A 17500-nucleotide genomic window follows, 5' to 3' on the forward strand; every position below is an offset into this window, starting at 1 on the left:
TATGATCATGGAATTGACTTTATTCTTGTTTCTGTATCATGAAAAAAGTAATCTTTATATCATGGAACTAATTACATAGACAGAAAATATATTTACAAAATTCAATAAACACTGTATACAGTTATCACAAGAACACTTTGAAATGAAAAGTCCAATTAATGTTACATAAAAAATATCTACAATGCTGTATTAGTTAATCTATATATATTTAACAATCAACACAAAAGCATCTCTTGCCTTTTCGCCATATGTCACTTTGGCACAAATTTTGAAGTTTTACATAAGGTTCAGTATATTTATGGGCGGTTTAAATATATCTTCAACATCGATGTCAACTTACATACTGGCACAGACATTCACCTCTCAGTCTCGTGTCCTCAGTGCATTACTCAACCTCATATAATTCGTCAATATTTGTATGCAGTTTCTTTAGTAATTACAGGTGACAAAACCAGCAACTCTGAACCTACATAAATACAAGCTCAAAATGGAACTTTAACTTTCCGATAATTCTTTAACAAGAACACTAAAACACTTTTGAATCTTAAGCACAATTAAGCCATTTCATTTTATGAGTTTTGCTATTGGAAATCCAAACCTAAATATCTTTTAAAATGCAAGATTTCATTGACGGGTTCCTTCGGGTTCCCTCAGGTTCCCTCAAATATCTTACCATTCAAAGACAATTAACGCTTTTGAACACTGTTCATAATTGCTGACATCTTGACACCTCCTTAACATTCACTTCAGAATCACTTTGTACAAGTTTATTTATGAGGACTAGACAGTTAGATTGTTCTATAATGTCTCTGAGATAAGAATCCCATCTATGAATACCGTGATAAAAAAAGTAATTATAATAAACCATGAAACCTAATTTTTCTCTCTTCATTTTATCTAATGTGTGTTACGTACTTCCAATCTCAAAGAAGCACTAGAGTCTTCCTCTGTATATATAATCTATATAATTTTTCGTACATATCTAAATTTTCAAATAGGTACTTTTGGTTTGCTGACAGAGCATATTTCACATAACTGGAAAAGACAATGGGCATTCATAAAAAATTAATATATCTCTCTGAAATGAATATATAAGCAGAACATGCATGCAATATCCCCTATTTTAAATGTCTTATACCTTTCATGACCACAGTACTCTAAGGCAAAATGAGACCAGCAGCATATAAATGAATCTTCAAGATGAAACTCACACAAGATGAAACAGAAAATGATTACCCTTTATTTTAAGTTTCTGCCTTGTTTCTAACTCTCGGATAGTATTGCTGGGCATCTGAAAGTACTTCCTATATAATCATAAACTCTCACCTTCATATCATAATACAGTATTTATCAAAAATGAATATATATTATGGTAATTATAATCACTATTTGCATTACTTTTCTTTCTTGTGTATTCTATAATTCATTTCAATCAACTCAATCTCTTTTCAATAACAAATACCGCTCGGTCTCACAGATTATCAACAAAATAGTTATATCACTCAATCTTATCAAATGCATTTCCATAAAATTCCTCCCTATTAAAGTGTCTGGGATACTTAAACTTGAGCAGACATTAATGCTGTATCTTAGAGATACACAGTATGTTAACTTCTACAATGGTACGGCTTGCCTGACCCTATCAGCACAGAGTAGCGGAATCTACATTCTTCATTAAATGTAAATTCCCAAGTCACATTCGCTGATTGGTTATGAGAATTGTTTGTAAGACCTGTATGTCTAACTATAGCACAAAGAATACAGTAGCCAGTTTGGACACTGTTTTTGATTTCATGGATGTGCAGTGAGAAACAAGCTCTTATGGTGCATGGACAATAATGGCAAAGTGATAAGTATTGGGCGGTAAGTTAACATACATGAACAGATAACAAGTATAATACATGCAATAAACATTCTAAAACACAACAGGATCACTCTCACTGTGTTTGAGTACGTAGTTGAGTCTACTGCTCACCCCTTGGTTTTCCATCAGATTAGGAAAAGAAGTTCTTATTCTTGAGATTTAATAACGTAATTTTAACAGTTTTTTGCTTTTGTTGCAAATAGGAAGATTTCAACTTGAACAAAATAACAATCCTCCGTATCTCTTCTCTTCATAATGTTAATGGGGAAAGCAAGATGGTGTGGAGTATATAGGTGGCAAAGCCGCTGATCTTTTGGATTTTTCCTATGCAAATGTTCACTTTATATTTGCATGGGAACAATATTTTAGCCCACCTGTCTACTGGAAATTTATAGGAAAAAAAAAAGATAATCACTAAAATAATCAACAGAAATAAAATTGTCACAAAGTCTGGCAAAAGCAAAAGTGCTCCTATATACCACAGGTTGCCATCACACCCATTCACCCACTACCTTTAAAACACAGTGCTACACAATCTGAAAGAAGCAACTGGCTCCAGATCCTCCTTACATATGCAAACTGAGTATTGAAACTGAGATGTATTGAGCATTAGGAAGTGTGTATCTGGAACTCTCACCACATGAACAATATCTTGGCACAGAACTGGAGAGACATAGCCAGCACTGAATAACTTCAAAACAATCATTCTTTTCCCAACATGTAGCAGAGCCCCTTAACCTTCTGGTCTGTTTTGTTTCAGAGCCTTAGCAGTGTGGAGGTCAGTCCAACTGCAAGCTTGTATTGAGATTCTATCAATAAGTAAATTCTCTGTAACAGTCCTTTTTGTACAAAATCAACATCTATGTGTCAAGGGATGTGGCATCTATATGGCTTTCTCTGCCAAACAAATAAAAATATCAAGCTGTATAGAGGTAACATCTGAAGCTCTTTCACTATTCCCGTGGTTCAAAATAACTTCAACATGGCATCATGACCTATGGTGGGTATTGCACTGGGAATAGCAACAAGCAATAGTAACATCAGACACATTGCTGGTAAACCATCCAAAACCTTGCCACCGCACTTTATCATTGTTGATTTGAATTACACCACTAATTTCCAGAATGTCATGTTTTAACAGCATTAAAGTAAGTGAGCAGCAAACTTCTGGGTTAAATCACAGTCCTAGCAATTCATGAAACAAACACAAACTCAATTCTCACACACAATTTCAGTAAAAGATCTGAATTTCAGGTGTTTATTTTGGTATTTTTTTGAGATTCCTTTCTCCACCACATCCCAAGATAGATTGGAATAGTTTATTTTTGCCTTCTGAAGACTTCTTTTACCTTAATGGTGAAAACCACATATTTTCTTTTTTTGTTTTTTATTTTAACAACTCTATCCATATATACACCAACTTAACATAACTAATACCATCACATACTGCTGGGCAAACACCACTACCGGGATCATATCTTTGTACTTTCTAAAGGTGTACCACGTACGTAACTGAGGGATCAAGAATTAGTAACACCACCATGATTTGCACTAAAATCCTCCCCCCCAATTAACAATGCTACACAAAATAATAGACGCACATATTGGCTGCTTCTCATCATCTTATGCTCCAGAATATTGAGTGAACCACTGCATTCATAAATACTTGGTAACACACAATAAAGTGCTTTTACATATATCATTTGATATCCAGTATTATGGAAGTCTGTTAAGTAAGTTTCTCAGATTAAGGGAAACTTTGCCTTTGGACTTTGCCTCAGGAAGAGTCTTACACATAACTGAATTATTTTATGACTTCTATATGTTCTTCAAGCCAAATATATTGAATAACAGTGGACTGACTTGAAACATTTCTTATGCAACAATGGAGTAAAACTTCACTAGAAATGATACATGCTCACACGGCAGTTCCTTTATGGTCTGGTGGCATTATCACTGAATATGGCTCTTTGCTCTGGGTCAGCAGCCTCTTGGGAGACATAACTACAGGATCATGGAAGGGCAATGAATCCTGAGAAACATAGCCTGAGCTTTGTTTAGAGAGTGATGGCGCTAAAGGAGGGAAGCTTCTTGCCCCGCGATTATGAGCAATAGTTGCCTCAGATGTATTCGGTCGCGTGGATAACAACGGTCGACCCCGGGTGCTTTCTAGCGGAGCTGAGCTCACCTCTCGACTCTCTTCAAAATCTTCTGGGGCCATCATCACAGGATTGGCCCAACGGCCCTCGGCCATGTCCCCTACAGACACATAGCCCCCACCTGCTTTTTCAGGCTCCTTGGTGGGTGAAGGCATGGACTTGGCCATGGCAAATGTAACATATGGAGATTTGTTTGTGGGTGAAGTTGTGTTGACAGGATGAGACATGGCATGTGATGGCATGGCTTGCGTGATACTTACATACCCCGGGGAGGGACCTGGGGGTGGGCCAGGTGAGCCCCTAGCACCTACACGGCAATATGTACCACGGGGTAAATCTTCATCTGGTGTACTTATAGATTTATTATATGTAAGTGGAAGTGCTGAAAGGGATGACTGCCTCTTCATGACACCAAGATCTTCACCTCCACAGTAGCCATGAGCTTGTGACATAGCATCCCTTGCTCCTCCATCCGGCTGCGCAACTGCAACATACCCAGTATTGAGTCGTTGCAAAGATCCAGTCTTCATGTAGGGTGACATTTCAGATGTTGGTGTCTTCTTAAGAGGGAAGTTATGTCTAGAGTAAGCAGGAAAACCTCCTGGCCGACTGTCATGCGGAAGGGTGACATTGCCTAACATCTCTAGGGGGAGGTTTACCCCTTCTGCATCTTGGTCAGGCATACTAATGTAACCTGTTGAGGCTCTCCTTGCTCCCAAAGGCTGGTGAGATGGTGTTCCCAAGGCTAGGCTGGAAGTGGACTGCTGAAGAGACAGTCCATCTTCCATAGACCCCACAGGAAGATTTGGCACTGAGGACACAGACACATATCCTGCACTAGTAATCTGAAAAAAAAAGAAAGAGAAATTACATCAAGACAGTTCCTAAGATACAAAGTAACAATAAAGAACCACACTCATTCATTACTGCAGGTGTGCTGTAGTACACGCTGAAAGACATACCACAAGGTTAATGCTACATTACAGTACTATATCCAATCTGACTTACATTTTGGGGCAATCCAGGGCGGACATATGGAGGAACTGGGGTTCGGAGCCTGAGAGAGCCTGACTCCCAGTTCTTGGACTCGGGTGGAAAGCCAACCTCCTACAAAATGACAATTTCCACATTTTATCCTCATTACATTATGGTAAAAGAATCACATTAATAAAAATACTTGAAAATGTAAGATAAAAGCTTGAACACTTTACATATTCTTTCTCAACTCATAACTTTTACTGTTATTCATTTGAAACGTGAATCTAAAGTAGCTCATATGATAAACATTACATAATTGTCCATAAATACAATCAAGAAAAAATTGATTTTAGGAGTTCATGTTATCAAGAAAATTGTAAAAAAAAAAAAAAAGCTCTTTTTACCGTTCCAGTCCCTGAGTCCGAAGACTGGGGAACACGATGACTGCCAGAGGAGGAGTCTGACTCACTGCCAGTGGAACACCCTGAGGAGTCAACCTGATCATTCTCCGAGGTGCCCGAATCCCCTGATGGATTGCGGCTCTGACGGGCCTTGTCTGGTATCAGCTGGAAATGGATTTAAAGTCTTAAAGAAAGCCTCTTCACATTCAACACAGTACAGCACTTTTTCACATATTAGGTAAAATAAAAATAATAATACTAAAAAAAAAGTTGGGTAAGGTACGGGCACTCCTTGTTTACAGTCTCTTTGGTGGACAGCATATATGACAAATAATATGTTACCTTTAAAAGTTGATTGTTGAGTCTTGCAATACGAAAACCAATTTGAGACTTGATTCCATGCATCCCATATTGACCCTTAAAATATGTTAATAAATTCTTTAAAATTTCTAAAATAAGATATAGCTTTGGATCTTTTCACTCTGAAAATGCAGCTTTTATTACAAAGCAAGAGCAAAGCTTATTTGCTGGGCATAAAAGAAGTATCATTATTTTGGAAGAAAGAAAATCAATTTTAGACTACTGTCAAAAGCAGATTCAAAAAAATAAAACACCATATCTACAAACTAAAGAAAAAATTACTTACATAATAATAAAAGCTAAAAGATAGATATCAAATGAAAAAGATAGCCTCTTATCTTATCTAGAAAATGGCAACATTTAAAACAGGTAAATTTTCAAAAATCTCTACATACAAGATATGCAAAGAACAAATCAGTATATATGTACAAGGATCTTTTTTCTCTATTTCTTTCTTTAAATCTTTAAGAAGGCAAATACAGTGGGAGAGATAAAGTATATCATCCTGGTTGTTCATTTTTCAGTGCTGTAGAATGACTGGAATCAATTCGCACAATTAGAAAGAGACGTCAGTCAAGCTTTTTTGAGATCAGAGGTTATTACCTGAAAGCCTGACACTAATATTATGTTCTAATATATCAACCTTGCTAATCAATAAAGCCTGACACTAATATTATGTTCTAATATATCAACCTTGCTAATCAATATGTAGTTATCAAACTAGGAAACTAATATCCTATTTGTTCATTGCATGTAATTCACAAATGTGTGACAATACTGACTTGTAGCATGGGTTATTCCCACTAAGAACCACATTCCGAGTCTGAAAATGTGTTACCTTCTCCCATATCTCTTCTGCTTCTAGCCTCTGGATTGCCTGGTTTACATCTGTTCTCAATGTATATGGAGTCTGTCTCAGATTTTAATATCAGTACAGCCTTGGTATTTTCACTCTACCAGGTTCTTCAGGGAAATGCTTTCAAACTGCATTTATACCTCCTATTATTCTGCACAACAGCACCAACTAGATTTTCTGCTAATTCCTCCACATACTTTACTGTTACTTTTTGCAGATCCTATGACTGGAATCTTTCTCCAGTGTGACATGTCAATACTGTGCCATTAGGAATATATATATTTTTTACAGGGATTATTCAAGCAATTTCTTCTTGAACGATGGATACATCCGCTGTGGTATCTTTTAAATGAACTGTGTTCATCTGCTTCTTCTTCAATCTGTTCTAAGAAAATCTTGAAAGCACAGATTCCACAACATCCATCTTTGGAGAATTATCCGTGATAATTCTTCATTGCCAAGTACTGTGTTATCAACATATATATTTCATTAATGTGTTACAAAACTGACCTATGACATAAATCTTCTTGTAAAATCTATTGGTCTCATTGATCCTTTGTGTTAATCCCATGTTTGTCTCTTTGTGATTTTGAATCACCGCATAATCTTCATGTATTAAACATACCTAAATTACCTCTTACTCCCAGTTGCTTTTTTAATTATTGTTTTGTATGAGAGTATTTGTAATGTATATAACTACCTACACACTTACATAGAAAATGCGATGTACTGATATGCTTAGTTGTACTTTGATAATTCAATATAAGCATAGAGGATGTGATTTTATGCATTTACTTTCTTAATTAAAATGTAGTCTTTAAACTAACATGCCTGTGCTTTGCTGTGTGGTTGTATACATATACATATTTGTAAGTTTATATATATTTGTGATATGTGTGTGTGAGTGTGTGTGTGTGTGTGTGTGTGTGTGTGTGTGTGTGTGTGTGTGTGTGTGTGTGTGTGTGTGTGTGTGTGTGTGTGTGTGTGTGTGTGTGTGTGTGTGTGTGTGTGTGTGTGTGTGTGTGTGTGTGTGTGTGTTTATCCAAAGGTAATTGGGAAAGGTCTTACACTTATGTGCAACTTAGATTAAGGAACATGAGCACCAGCATGTGTGGTTATGTGTATGTATGCTTTTCTTTCATGCTAAGCCTTTAAGCATGTTTATTTTGCCCGAGTGTTATGGTGTGAAGTTACTGGACAGCTGGTCTTTTCCTCAACTCAGTAAACCTCTTAACCAACTTCAGCAAAATGAACAAGCTTAAATAAGAGTACGTCTGAACACTTACAAGGTAGGTCTGCCATGGGTATAAAGATGAATATATAGTGTTAGTTTACTGAGTATACATTGTGGACCAAATATCTGATTTGATCACTATTTCATGTATTACTGTATAACATACTATTACTGTGTAATACTGAAAATACAAAAGTATCGTGGTAAAACTCCTTCATTCCAGTTTTTACTGTATACTGCATGATATTTACTTCCCCCCCAAAATACAGTGAAGTAGACAGATATAGTGTATATGCATACTGCATATGTAACTGTGTTTATATGTGTATGAATTTATGGATTTCTTAATGTAAGCTTGTATTTATGAATATGTGTCTTTATGTACATACATGCACACGTAAGTGAATACAGATACACATACATGTTTATATGTACACTATGTATGCATATATCCATATATGCATGCATGCATATGTACATATGCATGCATATCATTTGCCTGCATGTATGTATATATGTATGTATGCATGTATGTATGTTGTTTGTACATTTGTAGGAATGTAAGAATGAATGATTAAATGTATGTATCTATATGCAATAAATGTGTATGCATACACATATAGTTATATATAGATGTATACAAATACATACATAACATATATATGTATACATATATACATATACATATGTATATGTATATGCATGTGTATAGGTAAACAATATACATATGCACATATATATGAATGCAAGCATACACATACATACATACGTTCAGTGAGAGAGAAAGGAGGTCAAGAGAAAGATATGAACAAAACAGACCCTACTTGTTCTTTGTTTGCAGTTCCCCCAAACAACTAGGAATACCTCTGCCGTTTACATCCAGCTGCACTGCACTTCCACCACGCATAAAAAAAAAATGTGTAGGGTCTAAGTTATTAGCCACGCCAAAATTTGCCTTTCAGTGGCATTCACTACTTTGCTGCCAGAAAGCTTGAGGTATTCCCTAGATGGCCAGTCTGTCCTCACCTAGGACATCTATCTATCTATCTTCTATTGCTTAATCTATCTATGTATCTATATATGTATGTATGTATGTATGTATGTATGTATGTATGTCTCTCTATCTATCTACTATCCCCATCTATCTACCAATCTACCTATGTCTATCGATTGATCTAGCTACTATGTCCAACTATCTATCTATCTACTATGTCCAACTATCTATCAATATATCTACTATATCCATCTATCTATCAATCTGTCTGTTATCTCCTAACTATCCATCGATCTACAAATATCCCTAAACCGGCAAAATCCTCTCACGACCCCCCTACCCCAACCCCACCCAATACCCACCTCCTGTTCCTCAGGGTTGGAGAAGGGCGTGGCTGTCTTCACCGGGATCCTGGTGTCAGCTCCGCCCCAGTCGTCGATGACCTGGTTCTGCACTATCTTGTAGTTGGAGTGGAGGTCATCGTGGGCGGGCAGGCTAGGTCCCTGAAAGAGTCGGGTGGGCATGAGATGGGTGGGCGTGAGATGGGTGGGCGTGAGATGGGTGGGGTGTGAGATGGGCGGCGAGGGAAGATGGGCGTGAGATAGGCGGCGTGGAATGAGTGTGGAATGAGTGGTATGAGGGTCAGGGATAAAATGGGGGGAGGGGAGGCTGTTAGGAGGTGGGGGGGGGGGTTAAATGTGTTTTTATGAAAGTTAGGGATGATGGATTACATGCTGAGAGAGGGTGAGGGTGGGGGAGGGAGTGACGTGGTTGTGCGGTGTGATGTGATGTAATGTGGTGTGGTATGGTAAGGTGTGGTGTGATGTGGTAAGGTGTGGTGTGATGTGGTATGGTAGGGTGTGGTGTGATGTGGTATGGTAAGGTGTGGTGTGATGTGGTATGGTGTGGTGTGGTATGGTAAGTTGTGGTGTGATGTGGTATGGTGTGGTATGGTATGGTGTGTGGTGTTGTGTGGTATGGCATGGTATGGTGTGGTCATGGATGATTAGGCCTAATAACAAAGTACAATATTCCCCAACGGGCAATGTGAATGAACATCTTATTATACAAAAAAAAAAAAAAAAGGAATATCTCATTTTTTCGCAAAACAAGAGCCAAACTTACGAGACCCGTTGGGAGATCCAGCTCGCGGTTCCACTCAAACAAGAACACCTTGACTTTCCTGTTGAATGAAATAGAAAAATATAAACATAAACCTATCTCTATATATATCCTTATCAATATATATACATATACACAAACATATATCAAACGCAATTCCAAAAACCCTGAAGAATTTATGCAATACAAACACACACACGCAAGGGCATCATACACACATGCCATTCCTTGTAACCATTCTTAAGATAAATATTTTTCTTCTGCAAACTCATACATTCAAACAAAGTATACGACTTGTTGCCTCTCGCTCTCTTCTCTATTCATCATCCCTTCCCTCGTGTGTGTTTTCTTCATTTATCTCAGTCTTAAACCCTACACACGTCTTCCAAAATGACACGTCTCCTAAAACTAGATTTGACATCATCTAATCACTCGATGAAGCCGAATGACACCGTTCTTGAGTGAATAACGAGTCTCGGAGTTGCGTGCGGGTCGCCCACTCCACGCGATCCAGAAGTACCTGGCAATGAGCCCCAGAACGAAAACCATTATCATCAACCAAAACATCTACAAGGATCTCGTGAGAAACTCTTTAATTCCCCCCACGCGCTTCTCGGAAACGCCTCGGCCGCATCACATGTTCTGTTGACACATATATCTGGCGACGGGGTTCGAGCCAGCTGTTCCGGACCGCCCCCGAGCTCGACACGCGGCCCCTCAGCCCCACTCACCTCCACGCTTGGGGTGGGCTGGCGAGGAAGTTTTCATTCACACTTACTTCTGTCCAAAGGAGCCGATGGCGACGAGGAAGACCGTGGCGATGATGCAGACGACGGCGATGATGAGGATGAGCCACCACGGCATGATGCCTGAGGAGAAGAACAGAACTGGTTAACGCATTCCTTTGTTTGGAAAAAATGGAAACGTGTGGTTAATTAAAAACGCACCGCTAAATAAGGGTGGCGTGATTAATGCGGTAAACGATACCCGCCAGACGCCTCTTCTTGGAACCAATGTAGCCACAAAGGTTCTCGCTGGGACCTAAAACGTGAAAATCTACCTATGATTTACAATTCTAAGTACAAACAAGGGCAAAACAAAACTCTTTTTACTACAGATACGAACGCAATCAAGATGAATGCCGAGTGAATGTGCAGCCTCTGAATGAAGTCCATTGTGCCCCCATCCCGCGAGAGGAAACCCCGCTAATATTCCCCTCAGGAGCGCCGTTCAAAGAACCCATTCGAAGAACCGCCCGGAGCGAAAGGGGAAACCTCGGGCCCTCAGCCTCTCTCTCGGAATTGAACGGCCACAAACGCCCGTCACGTCAGGCCGGCCAGGGGCTCCAGCTCTCCCCGAGGAGCCTCCCTGATGGCGGCGCCGGCCGGTGATCTCAACGGTCGCGGCGGGAGGAGAACGCGACGAAAGAAGCAGTTCGAGACAAAGGCGGCTGGCGGTGCGCGTCGGGAGCCGAATGGCCCGGGGATTCAACAAACAAAACGGCCGCCATCTCCTTCGCGGTGGGAGGCAGAAGCTCCCAGAAATACGATTTAGACAGGATGCCCGCTGCCGCCCACAGCCCAAGAACAAAGCGGGGAGCGGAGGCTTTGGACACGCACAGCACCTGAGGTTTCTTTTGTCCGTGTCCATGATGTCGCCCTGACGGCTTTATCAGCGCCGCTTCACGCCGTCATCCTTCATGGAAAACGAACACCTGCGGCGACGCCCTCGCCGCCCAGCGCCGCCCAGCGCCGCCCTCCTCCGCAGCCTCTCGGGCCAGGGGCTGAAGCCTTAAAAAAATAGATTTCGCAATGCCACATCATGCAACCATGTGAAAAAGAGAAGCTCCCACAGATAACTGTCCGTTTCATAGGCAAATAATTGTATCTATGAGTGCACGCTCACACACACACACAATATATATATATATATATATATATATATATATATATATATATATATATTGTGTGTGTGAGTGTGTGTGTGTATGTATATGCAAATGTTATATATACATATTAACACAACACGTACACATGTACATAAGAACACGCACGCACGCACGCACGCACGCACACACACACGCACACACACACGCACGAACCCTTTGGAAGCGCATCCCCACGTTCTCCGCGTCCGCCATTTTGGAAAGTTTCCGGTAAGGACCAGCATGTCGTGGCGAAGGAATTAAGGCTAAGTCATTCGGCCTTGGCTCCTTTCTTCGCGCCATTCCCCCTTCCCTTTGGAACAAACTCTTGAACAACGAACTCCGCATGTTAACGTTCCTTTGTTCAATCGAGTGTGAGAAATGGATCACGTGATTATCTCTCAGCTGGCAAGAAAGAGTCCGAAGACGTTGTGGTCGGTTAACAAGTCAAAAAGCACATCGTTCGGAAAATGTAAAACGGTCCGGAAACTCCAAATACTTTCCCGGTTGAAGAAAATCGAACAATCCTTCACAAGAAGAAAAATTTTCTCGTCTCCATCTCTAAATACGTCATTTGAAACACACACACACACACACACACACACACACACACACACACACACACACACACACACACACACACACACACACACACACACACACACACACACGCACGCACGCACACACGCACACACAACACAAAGAAACCCTCCAAAAAAAAAGCATAAAAACGCGTTGGAGAAGGCACACGGGATTCCTCCAACCCCTTGCTTCCCTCACGCCCCCTCCAAGCCAGAATAAACACAGCGTTGAGCCCCCGTCCCGCCCGCCACAGACCCACACGGAGGCGGAGGCGAAGGGAGGGAACGCGGGCCGCCCTCCACCCCTTGAAGGAGTTGGCGGGGTCGTCATATTTCGCAGAACGACCGACAGGCGTGGTAATGAGAATGAACAGCGCGAAATTTAGATGGATGGTCCGCATAAAAACGAGAGGAAAAAAAATGGGAAGAGAGAGAGAGAAAAAAAAAAAAAATCGCTTCAAGAGTTTGAATTCCGCGGCTAAAAGGAAGACACAAACTTGGGACGATGTTATCAGGCGCGGATGATGTGCACTATGCTGTCCATTATCACCGGTTATGAGTACACGTCGGAGAGGAGATTAATGAGGCCGTTGTACAGGAAGGGGGTCGGCTCTATTCACTCGCCCTTCTGCAGGACACGCATGTACAGTGAACAAAATGTATTGCATACCACCGCCCTGAGTAAGATGCATGACCACGAATGAACGAAGATAGTGAAATTGCAGAAGGCAACCTGAGAGTGATACCATATGCGGCGTTGCATAACAGTGTCGTTCAGGCATTGCATGACTAAATACACTTTTCTACTTAACTCCTCGTAAACTCGACACAGTCATGTAGAAGCCTATGAAAAAATATGAGGATTTCTTATTTCATGTTTCTAAATCTTCTAATCTTCTTTGCTGATTTCTTGCTCCTCCTTCTTTTTTCTTTATCAAATAACACATTCGAAATAATAATATAAAAAAACATGCCTGAAGATCAATCTCGTTATAATTTTTTTTATACCCTGCCTCCGTTCTGCGAAATCAGTCAAATGTTCCGCCTTACTACCCATTATGACCAATCACATTGAAGGGTTCCACGAATAGCCAATTACCAGACACTAACAATGAAAGCTCCGCCCCTTTGCATTCCAACAGCCAATCACCGAAAAGATTCTATGAAGGGCCATTTGTCCACAGACGTTACATATGGGAATACATGTCTAAATATCTTTTTGTCTACTGTATGAAATATCATCAATAAGATATAAGAAGTTACTATTTAATAAACAAATAATTCCCTCTGAATGAAATGAAGAACCACACAAAAAAAAGTCGACACGGATAGAATTTCAAACCAGTAATCTTCTCACATTTACACCGGAAGTTCTGCATGGATAACACTATTTTCCCGAATTTCCATATCGCAAATCCAAAGCAGTGTGCGTGGACATGGATAAACAAGAGAGAGGCACGCAGGGTCTCTGCAAGACAAACAACCAAGGAAAGCAAAAGAATGGATAACCGGATGAACTCTGCGAATGATGAAGAGCTGAGAGGAGCCTCGGAGGTCTGGCTAAGACTGTAGAGCCAATGGACGAGAGATTCGGGAGATTTCCGCGTGACCAAGAGCCAAAGGAGAGGGATGGAAGACCCGCACAGGACTACGAGCCCAAAGGTGGGTCTTCGTCCCCGCTCCCGCCTTCTGGATGAGCGAACGCCCCTTGCCCAACGATCTAAACAAAGAACCTGTGTCAGTACAATGGAGGCCGGAGAAGCGGAAAATATCACGTAAAAGCAAAAAAGGGCGTCATATTCCTGGATCTGTGCACATGGACGGCGACTAAATTCCCTGAAAATACGGTCATTGTCGAGGCAGGAAACAAGATAAGGCAACAAAGGGATTACGGGACGCACACAGTCGACTGCCACAATGGAGCGCTGCTGGTCGGTCGGACCCCGTTTGCAGGTCGTCTTTCGCCTCTCCCGTAGATGGGGCGCCGTTCGTGGTAAGATCACAAGGGGAATAGGTTCTCGGAAATCTTAAATGTTGCCTGATGAGGGCTAAATAAGGCACAATGAATAAAAAGTGCAAGCGGAGGCTGCGCCGTGTCAGAGTATCAAATGCTAATGTCTGCCAAGCGCGGGGCATTGTTGGTCCAACGGAACAATGTGACGCCCAGGTCCCCAAAGGGTTACCAATGTCAGCGTAGAGCCTCAGCTTATCAGTTAATGCTGAAATATCTCACAGCCTCGTACCCGCAGGTCAGCACATCAACCCTGGTCTCGGGAAACTTCAGCCTTCCATTTGATACCGAAGAAAAATCAGAAGGAAATAAAATCTTCGAAGTTCTGGAGATCCCGACAAGAGACCCGCTCTTGGTAATGCTGTTGCCACCTTCTCGGAATAATCCTGAGGTGAGAATGACGGCGGCGTAACTAAATACCACACACGTGGCCTCCTAAAAATACCATTAACCCGTACATTATAACATAACCTTTCTTTTCCTCCGACGTTTAACAACATTAGAGGAGGAGGGGAGGGGGGGAGGGGAGACCATGACGAAGAGCAACGCCCTCTCTATTATACGAGCCGTCGCTGCGCCCCGCCGACGAGAATTTATTAGGCGAACGAACTGTGGTAATTGATGAGCGAGTAGCCAGCAGGCGAGGCAAATAGACACAGCGTGCCGCGGGAAGGGACGAAAGCCGACTTCTCCGCTCAAGCAGACACTCCGCAGCGGCCGCCATAATCCTCTTTCCGTGAAACCGGTCGCCGCCATCTTGAAAGGGCAGGCCGTGTCGCTAATCTTATTTTCATTTAATTCATACTTAACCTTCTCAGCTGACTGGTTCTCGGAACTTATCAGGAGGAGGGAGCGGCGAAGGAAGGGTCGAAATATGAGGCGTTCGTATCCCCTCCGCTTCCCCTGACTTTCCTGTGGCGTCGAGTGCCCGGATGAGGTCGGAAGGCCCTCGCGGCGCTGCAGACTGGAGTGGCGGTCATTAATACTTCCTTCCCTCCTCCTTTCCCTCCCATTCGCGGCCTTTCCCTCCCTTCTCTCCTCCTTGCTCTTCCTTATACCTTCCATTCCCTCCCTATACCCTTTCTTCCCTCTCTCCTTCTCATCCCTTCCTTTCTCTTCCCTTCCCTTTCCTTTCCTTCCTTTTCTTTCCTTTTTCTTCCTTTTCCTTCCTTTTCTTTCCCTTCCCTTCCTTTCCTTTCCTTTCCATTCCTTTCCCTCCCCTACCCATCCCCTTCCCCTCCCATCCCCCTTCCCCCTACCCCTCCCTCCTTTCCTTTCCATTCCTTTCCCTCCCCTACCCATCACCTTCCCCTCCCATCCCTCTTCCCCCCTACCCCTTCCCCCTACCCCTTCCCCTTTCACCTCCCCCCTCCCATCCCCCCTCCCCCATCCCCCTTCCTCCTCCCCATTCCCCCTCCCGCTGATTTCACAGAACCGCCCGAGGCACCTCCTGGCGACGGTAATAGACCATATCTTTCCCGCCCGTTCCCCGCCTTCGTCTGCCATTTATCGCCGCCCGGACTACATTCCACGCTGGCCCTCGAGGAATGGCAGTCGCCGAGAATATTAAGAACTTGAAATATGGAGGAAAGAAAAATAATATAGAGGAGGAGCGGGGTGGGTCGTATGTAGAGGAGCGGGGTGGGTCGTATATAGAGGGGCGGGGTGGGTTGTATGTAGAGGAGCGGGGTGGGTCGTATGTAGAGGAGGGGCGGGGTGGGTCGTATGTAGAGGAGCGGGGTGGGTCGTATGTAGAAGAACGGGGTGGGTCGTATATAGAGGAGCGGGGTGGGTCGTGTGTAGAGGAGCGGGGTGGGTCGTATATAGAGGGGCGGGGTGGGTTGTATGTAGAGGAGCGGGGTGGGTCGTGTATAGAGGAGCGGGGTGGGTCGTGTATAGAGGAGCGGGGTGGGTCGTATGTAGAGGAGCGGGGTGGGTCGTATCTAGAGGAGCGGGGTGGGTCGTGTATAGAGGAGGTGGGTGGGTCGTATCTAGAGGAGCGGGGTGGGTCGTGTATAGAGGAGCGGGGTGGGTCGTATATAGAGGAGCGGGGTGGGTCGTGTATAGAGGAGCGGGGTGGGTCGAATATAGAGGAGCGGGGTGGGTCGTGTATAGAGGAGCGGGGTGGGTCGTGTATAGAGGAGCGGGGTGGGTCGTGAATAGAGGAGCGGGGTGGGTCGTATGTAGAGGAGCGGGGTGGGTCGTGTATAGAAGAACGGGGTGGGTCGTATGTAGCGGAGCGGGGTGGGTCGTGTATAGAGGAGCGGGGTGGGTCGTGTATAGAGGAGCGGGGTGGGTCGTGTATAGAAGAACGGGGTGGGTCGTATGTAGAGGAGCGGGGTGGGTCGTGTATAGAGGAGCGGGGTGGGTCGTATCTAGAGGAGCGGGGTGGGTCGTGTATAGAAGAACGGGGTGGGTCGTATGTAGAGGAGCGGGGTGGGTCGTGTATAGAGGAGCGGGGTGGGTCGTGTATAGAGGAGCGGGGTGGGTCGTATCTAGAGGAGCGGGGTGGGTCGTATGTAGACGAGCGGGGTGGGTCGTGTATAGAGGAGCGGGGTGGGTCGTATATAGAGGAGCGGGGTGGGTCGTCTATAGAGAAGCGAGGTGGGTCGTTATAACCAATTTGATGGTTTATCCGACATGGTGGTAGATGTGTAGATGTTTTGTCACTATTACTGGCGTTCGGTGGGACTTCATCACGTCTATGAGTGTACTGCGTTGTAAATGCATAAAGAGAAAGAGGGAAAAGAGGGTGAATGAATGGGTATAGGCATGGTGAAGAAGAGGGAGAGGGGGAGGGGGAGGGGGAGGGAGAGGGAGAAGAAGAGAGAAAGGAAAAGGAAAGGAGAAACGAGAAGAGAGAAGAGAGAAAGGGAAAGTGAAAGAGAGAGAGAGACAGAAAGGCAGAAAGAAAGAGAGAGAGAGAAAGGAGAAAATAAATAAGACAGACCAAGAGATAAAAACAGAGACAGAGAAAGAGAGATAAAGACAAAAATAAATAAGACAAAACCAAGAG

General features: G+C 43.0%; 1 protein-coding gene across 1 annotated transcript in view; it reads right to left on the bottom strand.

The window, feature by feature from the left end:
* The window catches only part of LOC113815287 (cytokine receptor), a gene marked incomplete in the record, with an annotated part of 89078 nt that overhangs the window by 745 nt on the left and 70833 nt on the right, over positions 1-17500 (bottom strand). The window contains 6 exon segments of the mRNA XM_070131454.1: positions 1-4868; positions 5032-5130; positions 5406-5567; positions 9209-9349; positions 9972-10029; positions 10747-10837. The exon segment at positions 1-4868 is cut by the window's left edge and continues 745 nt beyond it. Of these exon segments, the coding sequence (XP_069987555.1) occupies positions 3783-4868; positions 5032-5130; positions 5406-5567; positions 9209-9349; positions 9972-10029; positions 10747-10837 (1637 nt within the window).

This window comes from Penaeus vannamei, chromosome 16 (assembly GCF_042767895.1).
Source record: "Penaeus vannamei isolate JL-2024 chromosome 16, ASM4276789v1, whole genome shotgun sequence".
In the NCBI taxonomy this organism is placed as follows: Eukaryota; Metazoa; Arthropoda; class Malacostraca; order Decapoda; family Penaeidae; genus Penaeus; species Penaeus vannamei.